The sequence below is a fragment of the Vanessa atalanta genome, chromosome 24 (assembly GCF_905147765.1).
Source record: "Vanessa atalanta chromosome 24, ilVanAtal1.2, whole genome shotgun sequence".
Lineage (NCBI taxonomy): Eukaryota > Metazoa > Arthropoda > Insecta > Lepidoptera > Nymphalidae > Vanessa > Vanessa atalanta.
Window position 1 is genome coordinate 3303385 of NC_061894.1, and position 22322 is coordinate 3325706.

Here is a 22322-nt window from a genome sequence, read left to right on the forward strand (position 1 = left end):
GCAGCTGTGAATCTATTATGTTCCTATGTAAGGCTTTAATAAGCCACCCTTGATACTACCAGTGTTAGACATGACATATTACGGGGTACTTAGTCGTTAGGAACTATAATTAATCGTTCGAATGTAAGACTACAATATGCATAAATAACTGGCATATCTAGATCTATCTCGTCAATCTAAGCGACTTAGATGTGATGTACCATTAACTAAGTTTTTCTGTATGTTAGCATCATTCCATTACTACAGAATAATGATCAAATTTATAGTTGAAAAACGACTACTCTAAATCAATTTGCAATCATCGGTTGAGATGCATGCGTTCTAACCATTGGAGCTTGTAAAAGTCGTGTGGTTTACGGCAGCGTAAAAATAGATAGGTTGGTTAATTTTAACATATGAGTATGAGCTAACAAATTTTAATTTTCTTGGCAGAGATGGCAAATGAGCAGGAGGCTCATTTGATGGAAAGTCACTAGTGCCCCTGGGCCTCAACAATATCTGAAGATTTGAAGGTGCATTGCTGGCCTTAAATAAATGAGTTGGATTTTTTCTTTAAGTTTCCCAAGTCGTATTGGTTTGGAAAAATAACCGGAAAAAGCTGGTTCCTGAGAGTGGTAATGTGCGTCTTCCATTACCATCAGGATGTATTAAGTGAAGAAATTGTATGGTGGAAGGGAAGGAAGAAAATCTACCCATGAACACGAAGGGTGAGCATTATGTAGGCTTCAAAGCGCTAGCAAATACTTTTTCTTACAGTACTATAGAATAGGATAGATAATATTATCTACTTCACATAAATAAGGAAAGCAAATGTGAATATATAATAAATCGTAAGTATATTACTATAAAATAAACATTTTCCTTAACCATATATATCATGTGTAGATGACCTTTATTTTCAAGAATATTAATGGTTATTTTCCTGTTTTGCATCCATGGTCGTCTAATCCATTTTACATATTAACCCGTTTAGTCCGCTAATAAATATTAATCTCTTTGGAACAAATGTTGTCGGTTAATGAACTTTACTAATAAACGAAGATTTGTGGACCTATTCTGTGGAACAAAATACGAAACTCGTTTGTGAAAAGTCATACAGTAATATGCAATATTAGGTGAATATAACTGCTAAACCATTTTTATAAAGGAGAAAGTCCCACTGCTAGGCATCTCCGTCGAGGAGTTTTTGGAGCTTATTCGTATACGCTGACGCAATGCCAGTAGGTGGATAAATATATTGCAGTTTTTTACTATTACAGGCAGGTTTCCAAATAGTGTTATTGTGGCTCTTCACCGCCGAGTTCGAGATGAGTTACGAACACAAATTAAGCACATTTACCAAAGGTCCTTAACTAGGATTAAATCCGCAATCTTGAATTGAAATTTACAAGATTGCAGCATTGAGCTACCATGGCTTGTTTATTAGAGGTGCTATGGTTTCGTTTAATTATTATAAGAAATTACACGACCATTTAAACGGTACTACACTGTAGAATCTCTTCGCACGTAACGTACGGGTATGATAGATCGTTTCGTTTCGGTTTTCTCTATAAAAAGTTACGGTTAACGTTCTTCCGGACTGTGATTTATCTTAGAGACAACCAATCGATCAGTCTTTTCTAACTTTATCACTTTTTCGCGTGTATCTGAAACGATACATCTGTAGTATAACCTATTCCGTTTACAGGAGAATTAAAGACAAACAAACATTTTTGACATTGAATTGAATGGAATCATTTCATTGGTCGAGATCCCGAATGTCGCTTTGAATGTAAAGTTTTTATTGGAACTTAAGAAGTAAAATTAAACTAGATATAATATGTTAATCAAGAACTGTCTCATATCGACCACTAACCATCGGTTGACCCATTTGTTCACGCCCCTACCCATTTCATAAAACAAAATGGAATATTATGTAAATTTAAGGTACGTTCTCACTAATTCTTCGATTGGCTTAGATCGCACATGCGTAAGCTCACTGCTGTTATTTATGCTAACATATTGTTTTGATTACTAATGTATCTTAGCTAGGATCTGGTATATTTTAGTAGTTTAATTTTGAAGCTGCGTATATATGTTTATGCCTGTGAAAAACGCATAACGCAAACGCATTTGTTTATGGATATTTGTAATTTAAATGTAAAAAAGCTCGCTTTAGAACAACGTAGTTGAATAAATAAACTCTGTATACGTAATTAATGTACATATTTCATCTTGTAAATACTAGATGGCGTTATGTCAAAATGTAGATAATTCTGAATCGCAATGGCAAGATTCGCTAATTGTTTGCATATAGCATTTATAAATTATTTGAATAAACATGGTTACCAGTGGCACCTAATAGTTTTAATAGTAAAACGTTAGTGTTGTGGAGCATCCTTAGGATCGACTGAGCTAGTTGTTCATGGTCCTTCGAGCCGGATAGTGTCTCATCAGACATCACCAGGAGGAAAGTGCAAGTCTTCGGATACGGAGCAAGGTGGATCGCCGTTACTAACGCAAGTGGGACGGCTGAACCTCTGCTGCTGCTGACGAGTACCTAGAAGCGGTACTGTCAAGAATTCATCGACGTAGTTGCCCAGGACCTTACTGAGACCCAGTGAAGTCAACGCGCTACGAGCTACCGGGAGTGAGTGGTGGTCATCGGAGCCCTACTACTCCAAGGGGAAGCAGGAAGTTTGGAATTCACACCAATATATTGTGGATAGAGTGAAGTAAATATAAAAAGTGAAACTGTGAGTACATTTAAAATTACATTAATTTGAAAAAAGAAGATATAAACTCAGGAAATATTTTATTAATTTGCTTAGTATTTTTAGTATTCTTAGTATTTAATAAATTTAGAAAAAATTGTATATTTGACTTAGAATAATTTTACAAAATTGTAAGTACGGGGAATCCATGTTCGATTTCAGTTTGAGCTATTGTAATACTAAAACACTTAGAAATAATTTATTTTTAGTTTATTAAAATGGAGTCTCTAATCAACTTTCAATATGATTTATGTTCGCGTATGTGTAAATCAAGGTTGAATTTTAAGAAAAGCCCTAAAGACCGGTTAACAAAGGCTTATATAGAAGGAAGGTTAGAGGCTATTGATCAATTGTGGCTTGAATTCTTATGTGGTCATAAGGATTTAATGAGAAATTACGAACCTAAAACTTTAAATACTTCAAATTATGTAATGTCTGACAAATATAATGAAACTGAGGAAATTTATTTGGAATACAAATGTGAATTAAAGTCTAAGTTGGTAGAGTTTAATATGACACAATGTGGAAGTGGATCTGACAATGTAAGCACAAGAGCTGCTCAGGTAAAATTACCCAAAATTAATATTTCTACCTTTTCAGGAGTTTACTCAGAATGGGCTTCTTTTAAAGATCTTTTCAAATCTTTAATAATTCAAAATGTATCTTTAGACAATGTACAAAAGTTACATTATTTGAAGGGACATCTTGCGGGTGAAGCGGAGCAACTCTTGAGGCATATGCCAATTCAAGAGTCTAATTTTGAAAGGTGCTGGCAGTTACTAGAGGAAAGGTATAACAATAAAAAATACATCTGCCACCACGTTTTAAAACGACTCTTTAGCCAAAATAATATGTCATTCGAGTCGGCGAATGCATTAAAAGATCTAGTTAACACCACTAATGATTGTTTAGTTACTCTCAAAAATCTAGGTATAGATGTAAATAACTGGGATGTTTTAATAATTCATATCCTTACTTTGAAACTGGATCCAGAGTCTCGACGTCAGTGGGAGTTTAGTGTATCATCGAATATTTCGTCAGACGAACTTCCCACCTATACTCAATTTAAAGATTTTTTAACAAATAGATTTCGCGCTATCGAGTTTTTGGGCCCGGTTTCAAAACCAGAAAACAAATTTCAAAATAATTGTAAAGTAAAAACACTTCATGTTGCAAGTTCTGTAACATGTCCGTTATGTTCGGAAGGTCATAAATTAAGTAAATGTAAAATGTTCCATAAAGAAACTGTTGAATCTCGTCGTAAATTTGTTTATGACAATAATGTTTGCTTCAATTGTTTAGGAAGCAATCACTCTGCCAAGGAGTGTCGGACACCTGTTAGGTGTAGTATTTGCAAGCGGACTCATCATTCGCTATTGCATCCTAAGGATGCTAATTCATCTGAGGAAAACAAGACTGAGTGTGTTGTTAATTCTTCAGAAGGTGCCACAACCTCATCTTCGAATGCCTCTCCATCATCCTTTATGGTGTCTTGGGTTGCTGCCGGTAAGAAACAACAACAAGTGCTACTTGCCACGGCTTTAGTCAAGGCTATATGTAGGAATGGTAATGAGTACAGCATTCGGGCGCTCCTAGACCAGGGGTCGCAGGCTTCATTTGTAACCGAATCTACGGTACAATATTTGGGTTTAAAGAAAACTGTTTTCACCAGTCATATAGCAGGGCTGGGAGGAAATGAGGTAATAGTCTCTAAGACTATGGTCACCATGGAAATAAAGTCTCGGTACAAACCAGATTTTAAAATTTTAATAAACGCACACGTGGTAAAGAATATAACCTCTCTCTTGCCAACTAGAAGAGTGGAAGCCAAAGAATGGCAGGAACTTAAAGGCTTAATGCTAGCTGATCCGGAGTACTTCAATTCAAATCATATCGATCTTCTCTTGGGTGCGGACGTATATGGAGTAATTCTGCAGGAAGGTATGAAGAAAAATCCTGAAGGAACGCTGATAGCACAAGCAACCAGTCTCGGCTGGATTCTGTCCGGTACTATAAGCTGCAACATCAAGCCCTCATCTAGTATAAGTGTAATGCATTGCTGCGAAAGTGAGGATTTATTGAAGAAATTTTGGGAACTTGAATCAGACGTTCCGAAACAAAAATCCAGCATGTTTACAGAGGAAGAAAGGCTTTGCGAACAACTTTTCACTCAGACTACCAAAAGAGATTTCAATGGGCGGTATATAGTTCGGCTTCCTTTCAAAAATGGATATCCCGAAGTCACAGGATCTAGAGACATAGCCGAAAAACGTCTTAAATCGTTAGAAGTCAAGTTCAGCAAAGACCCGATTCTGAAAACAAAATATCAGGAGGTAATAAGTGAATATCTTAAACTGGATCACATGGAAGAAGTACCACCAGAAGATATAAATAATCCGAGGGCTATATACTTACCACATCACGCCGTTGTCAGAAATGATAAAGAAACTACGAAGGTCAGAATTGTTTACGATGCATCCTGCAAAGGCAAAAACAACCTATCACTCAATGATCAGTTGTTGGTTGGACCTACCTTGCAGCCAGAGTTGCGGCATATAATCATGCAGTGGAGGTGTTCACCAATTTGTATGTCAGCTGACATCGTAAAGATGTATCGGCAAGTTAAAGTGGAAAGGCAAGATGCAGATTGTCAGAGAATACTGTGGAGAAATAATAAAAACGAGCCTATAAAATATTATAGGCATACTCGAGTTACTTTTGGCACATCTTCTGCTCCATATCTAGCAGTAAAGGCTCTTCAAAAAGTTGCTCATGATCATAGTACTGATTATCCGTTGGCAGTCGAAAGAGTGTTCAACGATTTTTATGTAGATGATCTTATGACGGGAGTTCAAACCTGCGAAGAAGGTAAACAAGTATTTGTGGAAATGTACGAACTATTGGGAAAAGCAGGGTTTTCATTACAAAAGTGGAATAGCAATGATGATATCCTAGTAATGGAGATGAATCAAAAGGAAAATGATATAAAGGAAGAAATAAAAATAAAAGAAAATGAAACAACAAAAATTTTGGGACTTACTTGGAACCGCAGTGATGACACCTTCCGCTACGCAGTAAGCCTTCCTCATTTGCAGCAACCTATAACGAAAAGAAAAATTATATCTGATATTTCACGACTCTACGATCCACTTGGGTGGGTAGGGCCAAGCATTATCATAGCAAAGGTAATGATACAAAAGCTGTGGTTGGCAGGATTGGATTGGGATGAGGAAATTCCAGAAAATTTATTAGAAGAATGGTTAACTTACCGTGAAGAACAGATTGTATTAGGTAATATTCGCTTACCAAGGTGGGTTGGGACAAAGTCAAATGATAATCTAGTTGAATTACACGGATTTTGCGACGCATCCAAAACAGCATATGCAGCAGCGGTGTACGTCCGTGTGATTGATTCTAAAGGAAAGGTCAACACGTCTTTGGTTACTGCTAAAACAAAGGTGGCACCAGTAAAGCAGGTCTCAATACCTCGTTTAGAATTGTGTGGAGCTGTTTTGCTTACAAGGTTGATAATCGAAGTTGCAAGAGTCATGAAAATTGAAAAACACAATCTTCATGCGTGGACCGACTCCACAATTGTACTTGCGTGGCTAAATAGTCACCCAAGCAGATGGAATGTTTTTGTAGCAAATCGAGTGTCTGAAATATTAAGTAGCTTAGATCCGCAGACGTGGTGTCATGTGACTTCGAAGGAAAATCCAGCTGATTATGCATCTCGAGAAATTAAACCACCTGATCTGGTGAATAATGAGTTATGGTTTCGTGTGCCGAAATTCATTTCTTGTGAACCCATTAATTATAAGCCAAAAGATTTTTAAACTGAATTAGAAACTGTAAAAGTGTAAAGTGTGATAAGAAATATCTATAAGCACTCTGAGAAGATGGCAGCACACTCAAATAATGTTGCACACCTTTTGGCGAAAGTGGACAAAAGAGTATTTTAATCGGTTTTTACAACGCTATAAATGGGCTGTTAATAACAATCCTCAAACTAATATCAGGAACATCGTTTTAGTAAAGGAGGATAATTTACCTCCATGTCGCTGGCTCTATGGTAGAGTCATAGCTACTCATTCTGGTGCAGACAATATTGTCAGAGTAGTTAGTCTTAAAACTAAAAATGGAACATTAGAAAGACCAATATCTAAGTTGTGTTTCTTGCCTGTAACAAAGAACTAAAATTCTAACATTATTATTTTTATTAGTTCTGTTTGTTTTATTATCAAATATTATTATTAATATATGTTATGTTAAAGGACAAAGTTGCACTTTGCCCTTGGGGGCGATGTATGTATACGTAATTAATGTACATATTTCATCTTGTAAATACTAGATGGCGTTATGTCAAAATGTAGATAATTCTGAATCGCGATGGCAAGATTCGCTAATTGTTTGCATATAGCATTTATAAATTATTTGAATAAACATGGTTACCAGAGGCACCTAATAGTTTTAATAGTAAAACGTTAGTGTTGTGGAGCATCCTTAGGATCGACTGAGCTAGTTGTTCAAACTCCAAACCTTATTTTTAAGAGAAGGTCTTCAACCAGCAGTGGAACACTTGAAGACGTTATTTTACTATTTTAATTTTATTAAAAAATTAAAACTAGGTGATGATTACTAACGATATGGGAAAGTTGGTAACAATAGAATCTTTGAGGAAGAGAGCAGGCGTGACCTTGACAAGCAAAGTAATGTAATGAACGGTCCTAACGTGACATGATATAGGTTATGCGAAGAATTTATACAGCATCTCGGCTCTCATTTTACAGCACCTTAAGTAAATCACTTTTAGCATTGTGTGCATGATAACAATACCATCACGTGTAATTACTGAAAACGCAAGCTTACAACCAAAATAAGGAGGGTGTATAAACTATTTAGGGGCATTAACGGAGTCCTCCCAATTAAGCAAAAGACAAAAGAGTACCTTATACATATATTTGGACCTTCAAATTTTCGAAGTAAATAAATATTTTGATTGAAACAAACTATACTCTCAAAAATTTTTGCATAAATTCGTAGACAGTCTACGGATTATTCGGAATAGTTGATGAGGTAATTTTGGAAAACATCATCACCGTCATAAAAACCGATTTAATAAAAATCATAATTATATTTATAATTATAGTAGTAAGAGCAGGGCTCTAGTATAATATTCTTATTCAATTTACGTTTTCATCTTCCACGAATGAATTTTAAACGAAGTAAGGCGTTGAAGTCAAGTCATTAGTCGCATTTAAAATTTAATTTCCTGGCGGTCAGTCAAACTTGATAATCAACCGCTACCGAGATAACTTGGTAAATCGAATTTTAAACGCAAGATAACTTCACAGAGTAAAAACTACCCGTTGAGTAATAAGTGAGGGAATATTCCCTCACTTATTACTCAACGGGTAGTTTTATATCTAAATGAGAAAAATTAAACCATTAATCCTTGAAGATTCAAATCGATCGATTCGATTTAAATGTAGAACATTATAATAAAAGCTGATTGTTTGCGATTTTCTAGGAACAAGATTCGTTTTCGTTTAGTACGTAGCTATACTACGTCTAATTTATTCACTCCATTCTATGTTAAATTGATTAATTTTTGATAAAATAAATTCAACAAATAAATTTTGTTTGGGGACTTTTTGCTGTCTTTACTCTTAGTTGTCTGAGGCAAACTAAAACCTTGTTATCACTAGCGGACATATAATATGCGCCTTCGTAAATGAATTTCTATATCCAGTAGGTTTAAAAACAGAACACGTTATTGCTTAAAAAACATCCAGAGACTGATTGTTCTTGATCTTGGTATATCTATTCTTTTTTTTTTTTAATAAAGACAATTATTTAAGTGCCTGCATTTTTATTTTCCAGAAATTTCAGGTTTACTTATTACTAAGCACAATGTGTTGATTGAAGTATTTAATCTTCTGATATTATTTTATTATTATTTCTTCGTTTAGCCAGATGTTGTGTGCCATCTTATTTTCCAAATATTAAAATAGACCTTAAGGCATAATTTTTTCTCAACATTTTAATATAACTTACAAGGTTATATTCACCTTGCAGTTTTCTTAGGGTGCAAAGGTTCCAGTTCCTCTAATCCTACGGATTAATATGTTCAATGTTCTTTCAGTTCCGTCGATAATGCATTTTTATAGAAAACATGACCTGCTTTTACGCCCAAGATACTTTATAACAACAAATAAATATATACGGAATAAAATTACAATTTCATAGAGAATGTTTCGACTGATAAGTCAGATTGAGGCCTGTTTTGACTAATGTAGGAATATCCTTAAGGGCCTTAAGTTCGTAAGACGTTGAGATTGAGGGTAATCCTTATTTAGGTGAACCGAGAATCCTCTAGACGGATTGTATCCACAATCATATATGTAAGTGATTGAAAACTTTTAACAAATACCGATACAAATATAATATTGTTGAACGGAATGGAATATCATAGACTATGTAATATATGAGACAAAGATATGATATTGTTCTCTCTCTCTAATAATCATCATGGCGGAATGTGCGTAACGCTAGTGTCCTGTCTAAGTTAATTATGATTAAAAAAGCTTTATTGATTATATTTTTTTTATTCAACATCCTTCTAATATGATATAATATAATTTTAATACTCTTACACAAGTTTTCTTTAATACTCTTATTCATAATAAAATATTATCCACAAAGTTAGTAAATGATTCCCAGGGCAAGGTATTTGTTCAGGGATGTTATGCGTATGTAATTTTGGATGGATTACAGATTATCCGATTGTTTCGGATTGTTTTGGTTACGGATATTTTAGATTATTTAGAAATTGTAAAAGGAAAAATTACTAGATATTGTTTGTCTTTATTTGTTGGCTATTATTTAGTATCAGATGTAATCACGGAAAAAGGAACGAATAACATTAAAATACAATTTTCTACTTTCTTTAATATTATCCTTATTTTTTTGCAAAACATTTTTATATCGGTTTCCGTTACGGTTCCAAACAGATTTGTATTTTGGATATCCGTTAGTTGCGATTACGGTTATAGAGCTCCACATTAAATAAACAGCCTGTATATTTCTCACTGCTGGTCTAAGGCCTCCTCTCCCTTTAAGGAGTAGGTTTGGAGCATATTCCACCACGCTGCTCGTTGGTCGAATATACATGTGGCAGAATTTCGTGGAAATTAGACACATGCAGGTTTCCTCAGGATGTTTTTCTTCACCGCCAAGCAAGAGATGATATAAACACAAATTAAGCACATGAAAATTCAGTGGTGCTTGTCTGGGCTTGAACCCGAAATTATCGGTTAAGATGCACGTGTTCTAACCACTGGGTCATCTCGGCTTGGAGCTACATAATATCCCTATATTCTCTCGTAGCCGCTCCGTTACCGTAATGACCAGGGGTTTTCTATATTAAAATCCTGCAGATTTTTTGTCAATTAATAAATTTAAATGTTTTTTTAGAAAACATAATTAAATAAGGCATATTACCAATATTTATGCTACAGTCCAATTTTGGTTTTTTAAATTAAAAATAGGCAGTAATAGATATAATAATAATAGTTATAGCCTTTTTTAAGATATAGAATATGTGATGGTGTATTTGTTCAGACGGTATTGCAAAAAGCTTTACCACAAAGTTAAAAGTTATCGTTGTTTATCGGATTTCGTAGCAAGTCGTTTATTTCAAACAAATTCAATTACATAATTTCTTTGACTCGGTTCCTTACTGAACGTTGGGACTTTTGTGATAAGTATCTCTTAGAAACTTACACGTGCCGTGATACTAAATTAATAAAAATGTATACTTACATAAATTCACGGTCCATTTTATAATTTCAATAGAAATATTTCAAAGGTCATTCTTTTGTAAACAAGTTTGAAATTAAGTTAAACATAAGTAATTTAAAAGTTGAATTATGTTGAAACTCTTGAAGCTAATATATTATTCGTATTTTTTGTAAATATTTTTATTATAAAGCTATGCGTGCCTTGCACAGAATGCTCCTAAGCTTAGAAGCCAAGAGAGAATAAGGATTCTTCATGACGATGTCTTACTATCCAAGGCCTATCCATGACGTCATAAAGCGGTTGTATTGTTTAAATATATTTTTTTATGTCGTGTGTGGCAAACGAGCAGGATGCTCACCTGATGGAAAGTGACTTCCACATACGCCCATGGACATCTGCAACACCGGTCTCACTTATTTTAAATGGCTAAGATTCACTTTTCATAGAAATTTCAGAGCTCTTTATAATGGTAACACGTCGAGTATTCCTCTTTATATAATTTACATGAAAACGAAATTATTTATAATAATAATATTATGAACACTTACACTTATTAATAAAACATTTGATATTTCTCAATAATTCATAAACATATTGTATTTATTATTAAATTAGTCGCCCATGTATTATAATATAATAATACACAAGCCTTATGTATTATTATTTTTTTTTCAATAGTTTGTAAATACGAACATTTACTGGCATTGCCTTTTTTGTTTTGAAGTGAAACATCTTCTGGTGCGCCATGGGGTGACACTGACTTACTAGTCAGTCTCACCCCATCGCGATGGTAAAAGATACCCTTTCTTAGCCCCCTCTTCTGCACCGTTCTCAACTCGTGAGAGCGTGGCTCGTTTACAATACTTTATTTCTGTAATGTATTATATAAAAAAAAACAATAAAATTATTTTATCAAAAAAATATTAAATGGTTTTCCTTCATTAATAACCAATTACGATGTATCAGATTTGCAGGGTATCACTTGATCAGCATTTTTTGTTTTGGCGAATAAAATGTTTTTGTTACCTACAGGGCATATCAAATAGAAAGCTGCTTAATCTCACCTTCTAGCCTAAGCCTTAAACTAAACCGTAGATTGAGAAAGGGTTTACTATATTAATCTTGATTGATATAATTTTAATTATATTAGTACTTAAAGTTTTGGCTGTTCGTATAATTTATAGATAAGAATAAGTAATTTTAAAATGTAATTGAATTGAAAAATGTCACCTCGTCGTCGAAATTCTTATATATTTAATTTAAAAAAAAACTTAGAATATTAATTTTCGTTACAGTAGACAAAAAATATATTTTTTTTATCTATGTTTAATAAATGTTAATTTGGCTATATTCCTTATTAATGAAATTGTGTTCATAAACTTATGTTATAAAAACTAACTCGGATGTGATTTTTTAACCCGAAGACACGAAAAAAGCATTAAAGGATTTTTATTTAAAAACTCTTTATAATATTTTCCAATCATAGATAATAATAACGTATTCCGTGAACAATAAAAATGGTCCGTTTTCATGCAATGTTTTTAATTGATATTATTTTGAATATAGCAAAGGAATTATTAATTGAAATGAACACTATAAAAGGGCTATATGAAAAAAGAATGCTTTGTTTTATTATTCATTTAAAACTATAATCTGATTGGCTATATTTTTGAAATCCCTTTGTAGTCTTAATTATAATTGATTACTTGTGCTTTCTAATCACGAGAGGTTTTAGGCTATATTACTGTGTAAACGGCCGACTGTGTGTACGTATGAGAGTGTATACGTGATTATCAAGCCACTAAGTCTGTGTTTTAATATAAAAAAATAGGGTTTTTTTTTTTAATTTCTCTAGCAGTTACATCACTGGCGTACTTTTACAGCGCTCTCACGCACACACGGCGAATTTCGGACCGAACAGTGTATGTTTATTTTATCCGCGCTGTGTCAACGTATTCGAGAAAAAAATCAGTTCAGTGACATTTCAAGCGAAGGGCTGATATGACTCTAGCAAATGTGTCAATGATCTTTGACCAATTGTTGGCACGACGACTATTCACAAGGGAGACAAGCCTCGCGCGATATATTGTACTACACTAATGAGTGATATTTAGTACATGCGACTACTCGAAAAGTTCAAGCGCAGGAACAACGTCTTTACGTGTATTTACCATGCTCGAGGGATAGAATATCTCTACGAAAAACATAGAAATATAACTGAAATATTTATAATATTAGTATGATTTGTAGAGCTGTTTGTATTTTCGCCCCTCTGGATAATGTCACCCAAACACTTACATATTCTACCCCAATACAGCAAAAACTTAGTATTATTGTGTTCCTGTTTGAAGGGTGAGTGAGCCAGTGCAAGCACAAACGATACACTAAGATGTCAATCTTAGTTCTCCAATTTTATGGTAAATATTAAATCTATTGTGGTGACCACTTACCATCAGGTGACCAACTTATTTTATAAAACAGTTGCATAAATTAATTACAAATTTTCATGGTGAATTATTTTATATATTAATCAGTGCGTATCAATAAAAAAATATATTATGTTTTTCCTAAAAGGGCCAAATTATAGAGCAATAAATAATGTAGGCGTCGATTAAAGACTGACAGTGAAGAAGAGAAGGCAATCAATACGCTATTTATCTAGAGAGAGACAGCCGTTATTATAATGTGTTTTATCGAAGAGCACAATAAAATATTTAAAGAAATTTATCTATCTATCTTTTGACATCACAATATGAAATCGTATTTGGGCTCGAACGTTTTCTAAAGATATTTTTTCAGTGGGCTTTTTTCATTGATTGTTATGGTATAATTGGGCTGATGATCGTTGGCAGCCGTAAGAAAGAAACTGCACTGGCGTCTTTTTTGATATTGGTAGCTTTATTATGTTGCTAGTTGTTGAAAATTATTTTGGGCCGATTGCAAAAAGGGATAAGGCATCAACGTCAAAAGACGCCAGTGCAGATTTGACATGAAAACCTGGTGAGACCCTTTTAGCCATTCCTCATAACCACTGTGCTTGGAAACGTTCCTTTGAAACTTGAAGGTAGAATATATGATAAGTGGGTGGTACCTACACAGATGGGCTTGCACAAAGCCCTATCACCAAATAAAGGCTAAGACGATAAGTCACTAATTTCTGTATTTACATTAGCTCAGTCAACCTACCCAGAATGGCAAAAAGTCTTATATAAAATAAAATATTTATATTTGCATTAGGAAAATTACAATATAAATTAATTATTATTTCAGTTTATTTGTAATTTATGTCAAAAAAGTTGGGTACGGTAAAATTCACTCTATCCGTATAATCTAGAACAATACGTAATATTACAAACGTATAAAATTATAGCCGGATTGTGATAAAAGTTACAGTCGCTATGCTAAGATCAATGCTTTGTTTAGGTAATAGATAGGCGTACTAGCAAATGGACGAACTGATAGTAAGTTGTCACCAGCGTAAGAAATATTAACCATTCCTTACATCACCAATGCGCCACCAACCTTGGGAACTATGATGTTATGTCCCTTGTACCTGTGATTACACTGGCTACTTCAAACTGGAACACAACGATTGAGTACTGCTGCTGGCGATAGAATATCTGTTTGGGTGGTACCCATCCAGACGTACTTACTACTCAGGCTCAAAGCCTGACCACCAAGAGCTAAGACGTTATGTCCCTTGTATCTGTAGTTACATTAGCTCAGTCACCCTCTAAGCCGGAAAACAATAATACTAAGTATTGTTTGTCTGTAGAATATCTGATGAGTGGGTGGTAATTACCCAGATAGGTTTGCACAAAGCCCTACCTACCAAGTATGACATTTGATATATACAATTATAGAATGATAAATTCGTTAATAGACAACACCAATATGTTTAGAAATATACATATGTATATATTTAACAAATCATATAAAATTATACTTTATTCATGTAGACTTTTAGAACTATTGTTGATCCGTCATTCTACACGTGTTATTTAAAGTTACCGCTAAGTTAATTACTAAGTTTATTGCCGGTTCTTCACGGAATGTAGATCCTTCCATGAAAAACAGGCAATTAATTAAGTAGTTACTATTTTCCGACAATTAAATATACTTTTATTTTGCCGAGATGACCCTGGTGTATACACGTGTATCTTAAATGATGATTCAAAGGGCCTGTCTACTGAATTATCACGTGCTTAATGTTTTGTGTTTCTATAATTCATCTCGTGCACATTCTCCTCAAAAGGGAGAGCATCATCTTACTATAACCGATTATTATTGATACTTGATCAAAAATTGATGAAAGAAAAACGATAGAAAACGCTTCAACTCGAGTCGTTATAGTTTGAGATTATCCTATGTATGGTTGACACTTTTTGATAATTTATAATTTATAAAACATCCCGAGGTCCTAGGTTCAAACCCCAGGTCGAACCGATAAAAGTTAAGTCAGTAGCAGCCCGTTGTCCGGAAGTTGAAGTCTTTGGTCCAGCGCTTGAACACTTTCCGGTCGTGTTGGATTTTCCGTCTCATCGAACTATGGGAGCGCACTTGTATTTGTGCACATACTAGTGCACTATAGTATGTCCTGCGTAGTGGTCTAGTCTCCTTCGAGATTGGTCGCCTGGACATTATTATAAAGCAGACACATTATTTACTAGACAGCCAGTTCGTAAATACATTATTGTTAACAACAACAAAAATTTTGCGTATATCGAACGCGATCCGGCGTGCCTCTATGAAATCCAGAAAATAAAACTGTTGATTTACTTAGCTTTAATTATTCCTTTTCGACTTTGAACAACTTTATATAATACTTTAATAAGCAGAGTGATTCAATAGGAATGTTAAATAAAACATGCATATTAAAATAGAGATAAGCCGCGAATATTAACTTTCCTAGCCGGAAATCACCGAAGATTTTTCTCTTTAGGTTTTTTTTTATTATTAAAAAAAATCCCCAATAGCATTAGGACATTTGAATTAATAATTCGAACATAGCTTTACTGATAAACGTAATTAAATAGAAAAAAAATACGTTTTAAAATTACTATAAAGTAAATAACTAAATATGTAACTTATTAATTCATAATTAGAAGAACAATTACACAACGAACGAACGAAGAACGGAGCCGAGATGGCCCAATGGAGCGAGAACGCGTGCATCTCAATCGGTGATTGCGGGTTCAAGCCCAGGCAAGTACCACTGAATTTTCATGTGCTTAATTTGTGTTTATAATTCGTCTCGTGTTCGGCGGTGAAGGAAAACATCGTGAGGAAATCTGCATGTGTCTAATTTCAACGAAATTCTGCCACATGTATATTCCACCAACCCCCATTGGAGCAGCACGGTGGAATATGCTCTAAACTTTCTCCTCAAAGGAAAAGGAGGCCTTAGCCCAGCAGTGAGAAATTTACAGCCTTGTAATAATGTAGATTATTACAAGGAGAAAGTAATGTCAACGTTATTTTTTTTTACTTAATATTTTACGATGCACGCAAGTCGACAGCTTGTTGCGGTATTAGAGATATCCTACAATTCTTGTTTCTAAGTTGCCACTTTCGTCGTTACGAAAAAAAAAATTGCGTTATTACTTTTTTTAATAAAGATTGCCAGTATTTTTTAAATTACTTGTTTGTTTGAGTTTTTAAGACAATATGCGTATTGCAATGTCATGTACAAATAATTAAAAGGAAACTTAATTAAGTATGGATCCTACTCAAGTATTTCCGTTTTTGTACACGTTACGTTTGTAGCTTAAAAAATAAATAAGGAGTTTATTATTTGTTGTATTTTATGTGTACCATATATTTCCATGGTATGGCTTTGGCTTTACGTGGTACCATCATAAATTCTAACGCCAAGCAGCGATACTATTACAATTTATGGGATTGTTACGGTGAGTTTACGTAAGACATTTTTCTTACAGTGCCAATGACTGTGGCCGGTGGTGACCACTTACCATCAGGTGTCCCATGCGCCAGTCTACCTATCTTTTTGAAATAAAGAAAGAATAAGCAAACTAGCCTAACTTTACAACTTCGATACAAAAATATTGAACTTATAAAATATTCAACCTTCGTATTGGTTACGTTTCTTAGCAAACTCCCCAAAGCAGCCGCACTCGATCAAACGCTAAGGTAAGCTGCAAATAAAAGCGTAAAGTGTAATTTCTTCACATAAATCCGTAAATCTATAAGTTTATTTATTTAGCTACGGTTTTACTGTTATTTATTCGTATTTTATTCGTATCTGATATGTGGCGGAATAAGGATCACGCATGAATTTCATCACCTGAAAGAATATACAATATTGAACTTTATTTCAATAGTACTCAGTAAAAAAATCCCGTCACGTTCGAATTACACCGCCGACGATTAGGCTGAAAAGGATTCTTTTCCCTTGAATCTCATAATAACATCCTACAAACTCCCAAGTCCCAGTAGTCTCCGAGACGCGGTAGAGGGCGGACGTGTCGCTCGCTCCTCTAACGATTTATGTGATAAAACCTGTTTTTCTGTGTGAAATATCTGTCGGCACATTTCAGTTTCGTGTGACGTGGTTAGCGTGAAAGCGTGCGTTTATTTCACGGTAAGTGAGTGATCATTTTGTTCAAGGTCACGCGTATACCTGTTGCTTAGTATCTCAAATTGAGAAGAAGTAATAGGGAAGCGGTTCATTTTGAAACACGAAATGAACGAACGAATGAATGAACGATGTTTAATAAAATAATCGTTTATGTTTACATACGCTTGATATTGTGCATTGTTCACGATATTGATCGGTTCATGAGCACGTTACTATTAGCCCCGTATTACTCATATAGACACGAGACTAAAAAATTTGGCAAATGGTTTGAACGCGTGTTTGAACAGAAATATGTTTTGATAATAACATAAATTATTATGACGTTATTATTGAATATAATCTTACCAAGATTACTGCTTAAATAAATTATTTATATAATAATTATTTGATATTAATTATAAAGCATAAATCACGCAAATAAAATTATTATCCTACAAAGTGTAGGAAGACTGAAAATTTTAATATGATGAGTTTTTAATCTCAGTGTAGTTTAATAAATCTGCGATTTATTAATCAGAGAAGGAATTTCTGTAATAAAACCTTTTAATTAGGAACCTTTTTGGACATAAACCACAGGATCAGAATTAGAATAAATTATTATTGTACAAGTAAAACATTAAATGTATTATATTATTGAATGTTTTGGAAGACGTAGAAAGTTTTAAAAGTAACTGGCTTCCCCCCGCGACTTTACCATGCTGGTAAAGTTAGAAGGGGAGGGTAAGAGTTTGGTTGCTAAGTAGCCAAAGTGTAACGTCAGGGTATTTAGCTGTATTTATTCTAAATGTGTCGAGCTGTTTTTGCTTGACTTACGAACAAACATGTAAACATACAAAATTTTACACATTTTTTTTTTTTTTATGGTATAGGTAGGCGGACAAGCAAATAGGCCACCTGATGTTAGTGGTCACCACCGCCCATAGGCAATGGCGTTATAAAAAATATTAACCATTCCTCACACAGCCAATGCGCCACTAACTTTGGGAACTAAGATGTTATGTCCTTTGTGCCTGTAGTTACACTGGCTCACTCACCATTCAAAACCGGAACACAACAATTCTAGGTACTGTTGTTTAGCGGTAGAATATCTGATGAGTGGGTGGCCCTACCACCAAGTATATAATAACAAGTAACTAATATAAGTAGGATAAGTAGGATTGAAAATATGAATCTTACGTGATATTATTGATTTATAATTATGTCATAAATCATATTTCGATTTATATAAAAATCAAACTTTTATTTAATGTAAGATTACTTCATATAAATGAAACGGGTGGCCTGTGGTTACAATAGGTGAAACCCGCGCAAACCCTATTGAATTTTGATGTCCTAAATTTGTATAATAATTCATTTCGTTCCGTCGGATGTAAGTCTCCCATATTTGTATTTATCAACGTACGATGTAGATAACGATACGCATGGTGGAAGAAGTTTTAGCCCAACACTGGACAATTTAAAGAGGTGTTACTTTTAAATGAAATTTTGCATAGGACGTATGTTTTTTTTAACTGACATCAAAAATAGAGGCCATGTGATTCACACGTACTTTTCTTTTTATATGAATCGTGAAATTCTTACATAGATATATGTAGACTGATTACTCGCGAAGGCTCCCTTCATTTCTTGTTCTGGGAACGTGAATATATGATATTTACTCGCATAAACTCTAGCAAAGGCTGTTTGATGAAGTCGTGATCGTTCCGTTTCTCGTGTCATGCGATGTACGTGTTCGGTAAGTTCTATTCAGGAACGGGAATAGATCTCATGGGTCCGAAGGTAAACTAGATCTCAATTTAATGACACGAACGAAGCTGAGGACAGAGATACTTATAATAAATAAACTTAATAAAGGTCAAAGTTGTATACGACGCAGAATATGAGTTGTGAACTTTTATTAGACTGAGATGAGATCAATTTCGGTAATAAAATCTTAGTCGAGATAACTTGAATAAAACACGTATATATTAATCGAAGTTTGCGGGTTCACTTCCGGTCTTCGTGTACGAGTAAGTGAACATCATTTGTATTTATAGTTAACTTCAAGTTCAACGGTGAAGGAAAACATCTCGATGGTACCAGTAGATCTATCCTGTATGCACAAACAGGAAATTCACCACAGAACATAATCGTGAAATGTCAGAAATTGATACGCGATATTGACTACGAATGTTATGATATTTAAATTTTACACGTATCATAATAGCGTATCATTGTAAGGTGGTTATTTACATTTCACATTTGACGAATGGGATATGGGATGTGAGTTCAGATATAACAGCACCGCTTCATACGTAAGGTACAATCAGTACATCTGTAACAAGTATATCAACCGCAATGGAATGTGGTGGAATCAGTATTTATGAGCTGTTACTGTCTATTGTTTTAATGACGTGATATAGAAAAGTCAACGTTTGATAATAAAAATTCGCTATAGTTTAGCCTGTTGGTTTTACGATTTTACAACAATATTCCAAGAATTATTCTTATAGGATTGGCCGAAGTGAATACACTTCTTCAGGTTAGAATACAAATAAATAAATGTCTCTCGCTGGTTGGGCTTCCGTAAATCATCAAGCATCAAAATATCAAAATAAAGCATCAAGACCGAAAAAGGTAAATATTTCAACATAATATCAAGATCAGAATGTTTGACTAATCGAAATTTATAACGTCACAATATTTTTTTCAAAACTAATCAGGTTCAAATTTTTTTTTAGTCCATGAATTCAATTGAGCTGATCGTCTTAAATTATTCAGAGACTTGTCACAGATAGAGGTGCAAGTATTGGAGTTGCCTTAAATCATCAACAGCTGCTTCGACAAATTGTAATCATATTTGTGTTAAATTGTTACAAATCGCGAAGCTAGTTTCCCTATTTAAGATCTTCACAAACGTCTCGGCTCCGTTGTTTTCTTACATTCGTTTGTTTTAGTAACATGTCTATTTTAAGCCGGTATGACGCGAGAAGCTACCATTAGCTCGCTACTTACGGATCATTAGGTTACAAGCCTACTAATTACGGATAGTAGATTATACTAACGAAGATAACAGATACTAATAGTTCACGTTTCTTGTATATAGTGAACGGGATTAAGTTACAGGTCATTGACGTTCAAATTTTTAATTGATCCCTTTAATATCAGAAAAGCAACCGGAACAGTAAGAATCTGTTCAACACTTTACGAGATTGGCAGACAAACATTCCACGGGAACGTAAGCCAATTCGCTAGGTTAGTCGAACACTGAACATCATCTATAACTAAATATAATAAAATTGGAGTGTCCGTTTGTAATATTAAAATAACCATTTTTTACTAAATGTATACACGATACATATACCAAAACAACATTTTTTTAAACTTATGTCTGTCTGTCTGTTTGTTCCGGCTAATCTCTGACTTTTACTGGCAGCTGTTGCAATAAGGCGTAACTTAGGCTAGTTTTATTTTAGAACCGCGACTTCGTGCGCGTATAGTTGCTTAAACGCGGACGTGAGTGATATTTTTTTACAAATAACTGCTATTTTGCTAGACAATAATATAATACCGAATTGTTGTAGATATCTAATAGTAGATATTCAATTAGTAGAAGAAAAATAAGAGATTTAATCGTAAAAAGCAGAATTATCACTTAAAGATTTCAAATCTAATAAAAGAGAAATGACGTTAGTAATAAATATATATAAGGAACAAGCTATTATACAAAATCTAATTAACAGTGTACGGTAAGAAATACAAAATGTGACTGAAATATATTAGTGATTACGGAGAGTCGAGATAATCCGGTTATTTTTATTGCTAGAGTGATTAGATTATTATTTTTCATAATATACAATTGATATAGTGCTTGAAGATGAAGGAAAAAATTGTGAGGAAATTTGTATCCTACATGTATTTCCAGTAACCCGCATTGGAAAAGCATTGTGGATTAGGCCCCAACGTTAAGGCCCCCTTAAAAGGATAACAGGACTTCAGTGTCAATATGTAATTTTTCGAATCTTATTTTATGGAATAAAAATTAAATTCCGACTACATTTTTATTTGTACCATTTACTTTTTTTGTAATATATAAAAAAAATGTGTTTTAATGAAAATCTAATCCCTAGTTTCCAGCTAATCTAGTATTATATGTGTGTGTAATTATTATATTATGAATACAGGAAAAATAATCATTTTTTATATATACTACGATTTAAGGAATAGCAAGCATAAGTTACACTCGATGTAATTTAATACACAGGATTACACAGGAATTCACTAAATTCAATGTAGGATAATTAATGTAGTAATTTTCTGTGTTTTTTTCTTATGAAATTATGTAAATGTGATTATGACCCATTTCATCGACGGAAATAGACGAGGAAGAATGTTTCACTGTAAGAGATTATCACGCTCTTTTATAGATGTTAATTATTTTCATAATTCTTTTATTTCTATTCATAAAATTTTGTATAGCCTATTCAAATAAAAATAAGTGTACAGAAAAAAAAATAAGATTGTCAGATTATTCCATGAGATTTGCTAATTTTTTTTTAATATTATTCACTTCAAACAGATCTTGCTTAGTGTAGCTTAGTATTTATTTACTTACTATAAGTAGTTATGTGGACAAGTAAGTAAAAATTCCAATAACAACTTAACTGACATTAAAAACGCCATTTTATCACGAATCCGTAACACAGATTACAGCTTTAGTCAAGATCTCGACCGATGATAACGCGTAAATTCAATGTTTATTTGCCTTTATCATTCAGTAATTGGAATAAATTAGTATTTATAAATAATTGATCTGTATATCAAATATTATTGATATAAAGGATTGTTATAATGATTCATCAATTATGTATTCAAGTAGTATTTTTTTGTAGAACCATTTGAATAGTTACGTAAGAGAAATAGAAAATATGATTGTATCACTTGTTCGCTATTTAATATTGCATATATAGCCTAAAATGTTATTATTATTACTGACACTATAACGCAATCAGGCTGTGTTTTTTTTAACAAATTCAATTAGCTCGATTTCCCACTAGAAAAATAGGTATAGCAAATTCTAATACTGAAATAGCTCTAGTTTTCCTAGACTCATTTAAGCATTTTCTGTTATCCCTTGTAGTTCGGATTTGTATTAAGCTTAGCTAATATAACGATTATAAGCTACGAGA

The 22322-nt window shown here is 33.7% G+C and overlaps 1 protein-coding gene across 1 annotated transcript; it reads left to right on the plus strand.

Moving 5' to 3' along the window:
- The first annotated feature begins 3982 nt into the window (after nt 1–3982).
- LOC125073520 lies at nt 3983–6589 on the plus strand. Its single transcript, XM_047684381.1, has one exon. The coding sequence runs from the start codon at nt 3983–3985 to the stop codon at nt 6587–6589; it is 2607 nt and encodes an 868-aa protein (XP_047540337.1).
- The last annotated feature ends 15733 nt before the right edge of the window (nt 6590–22322 follow it).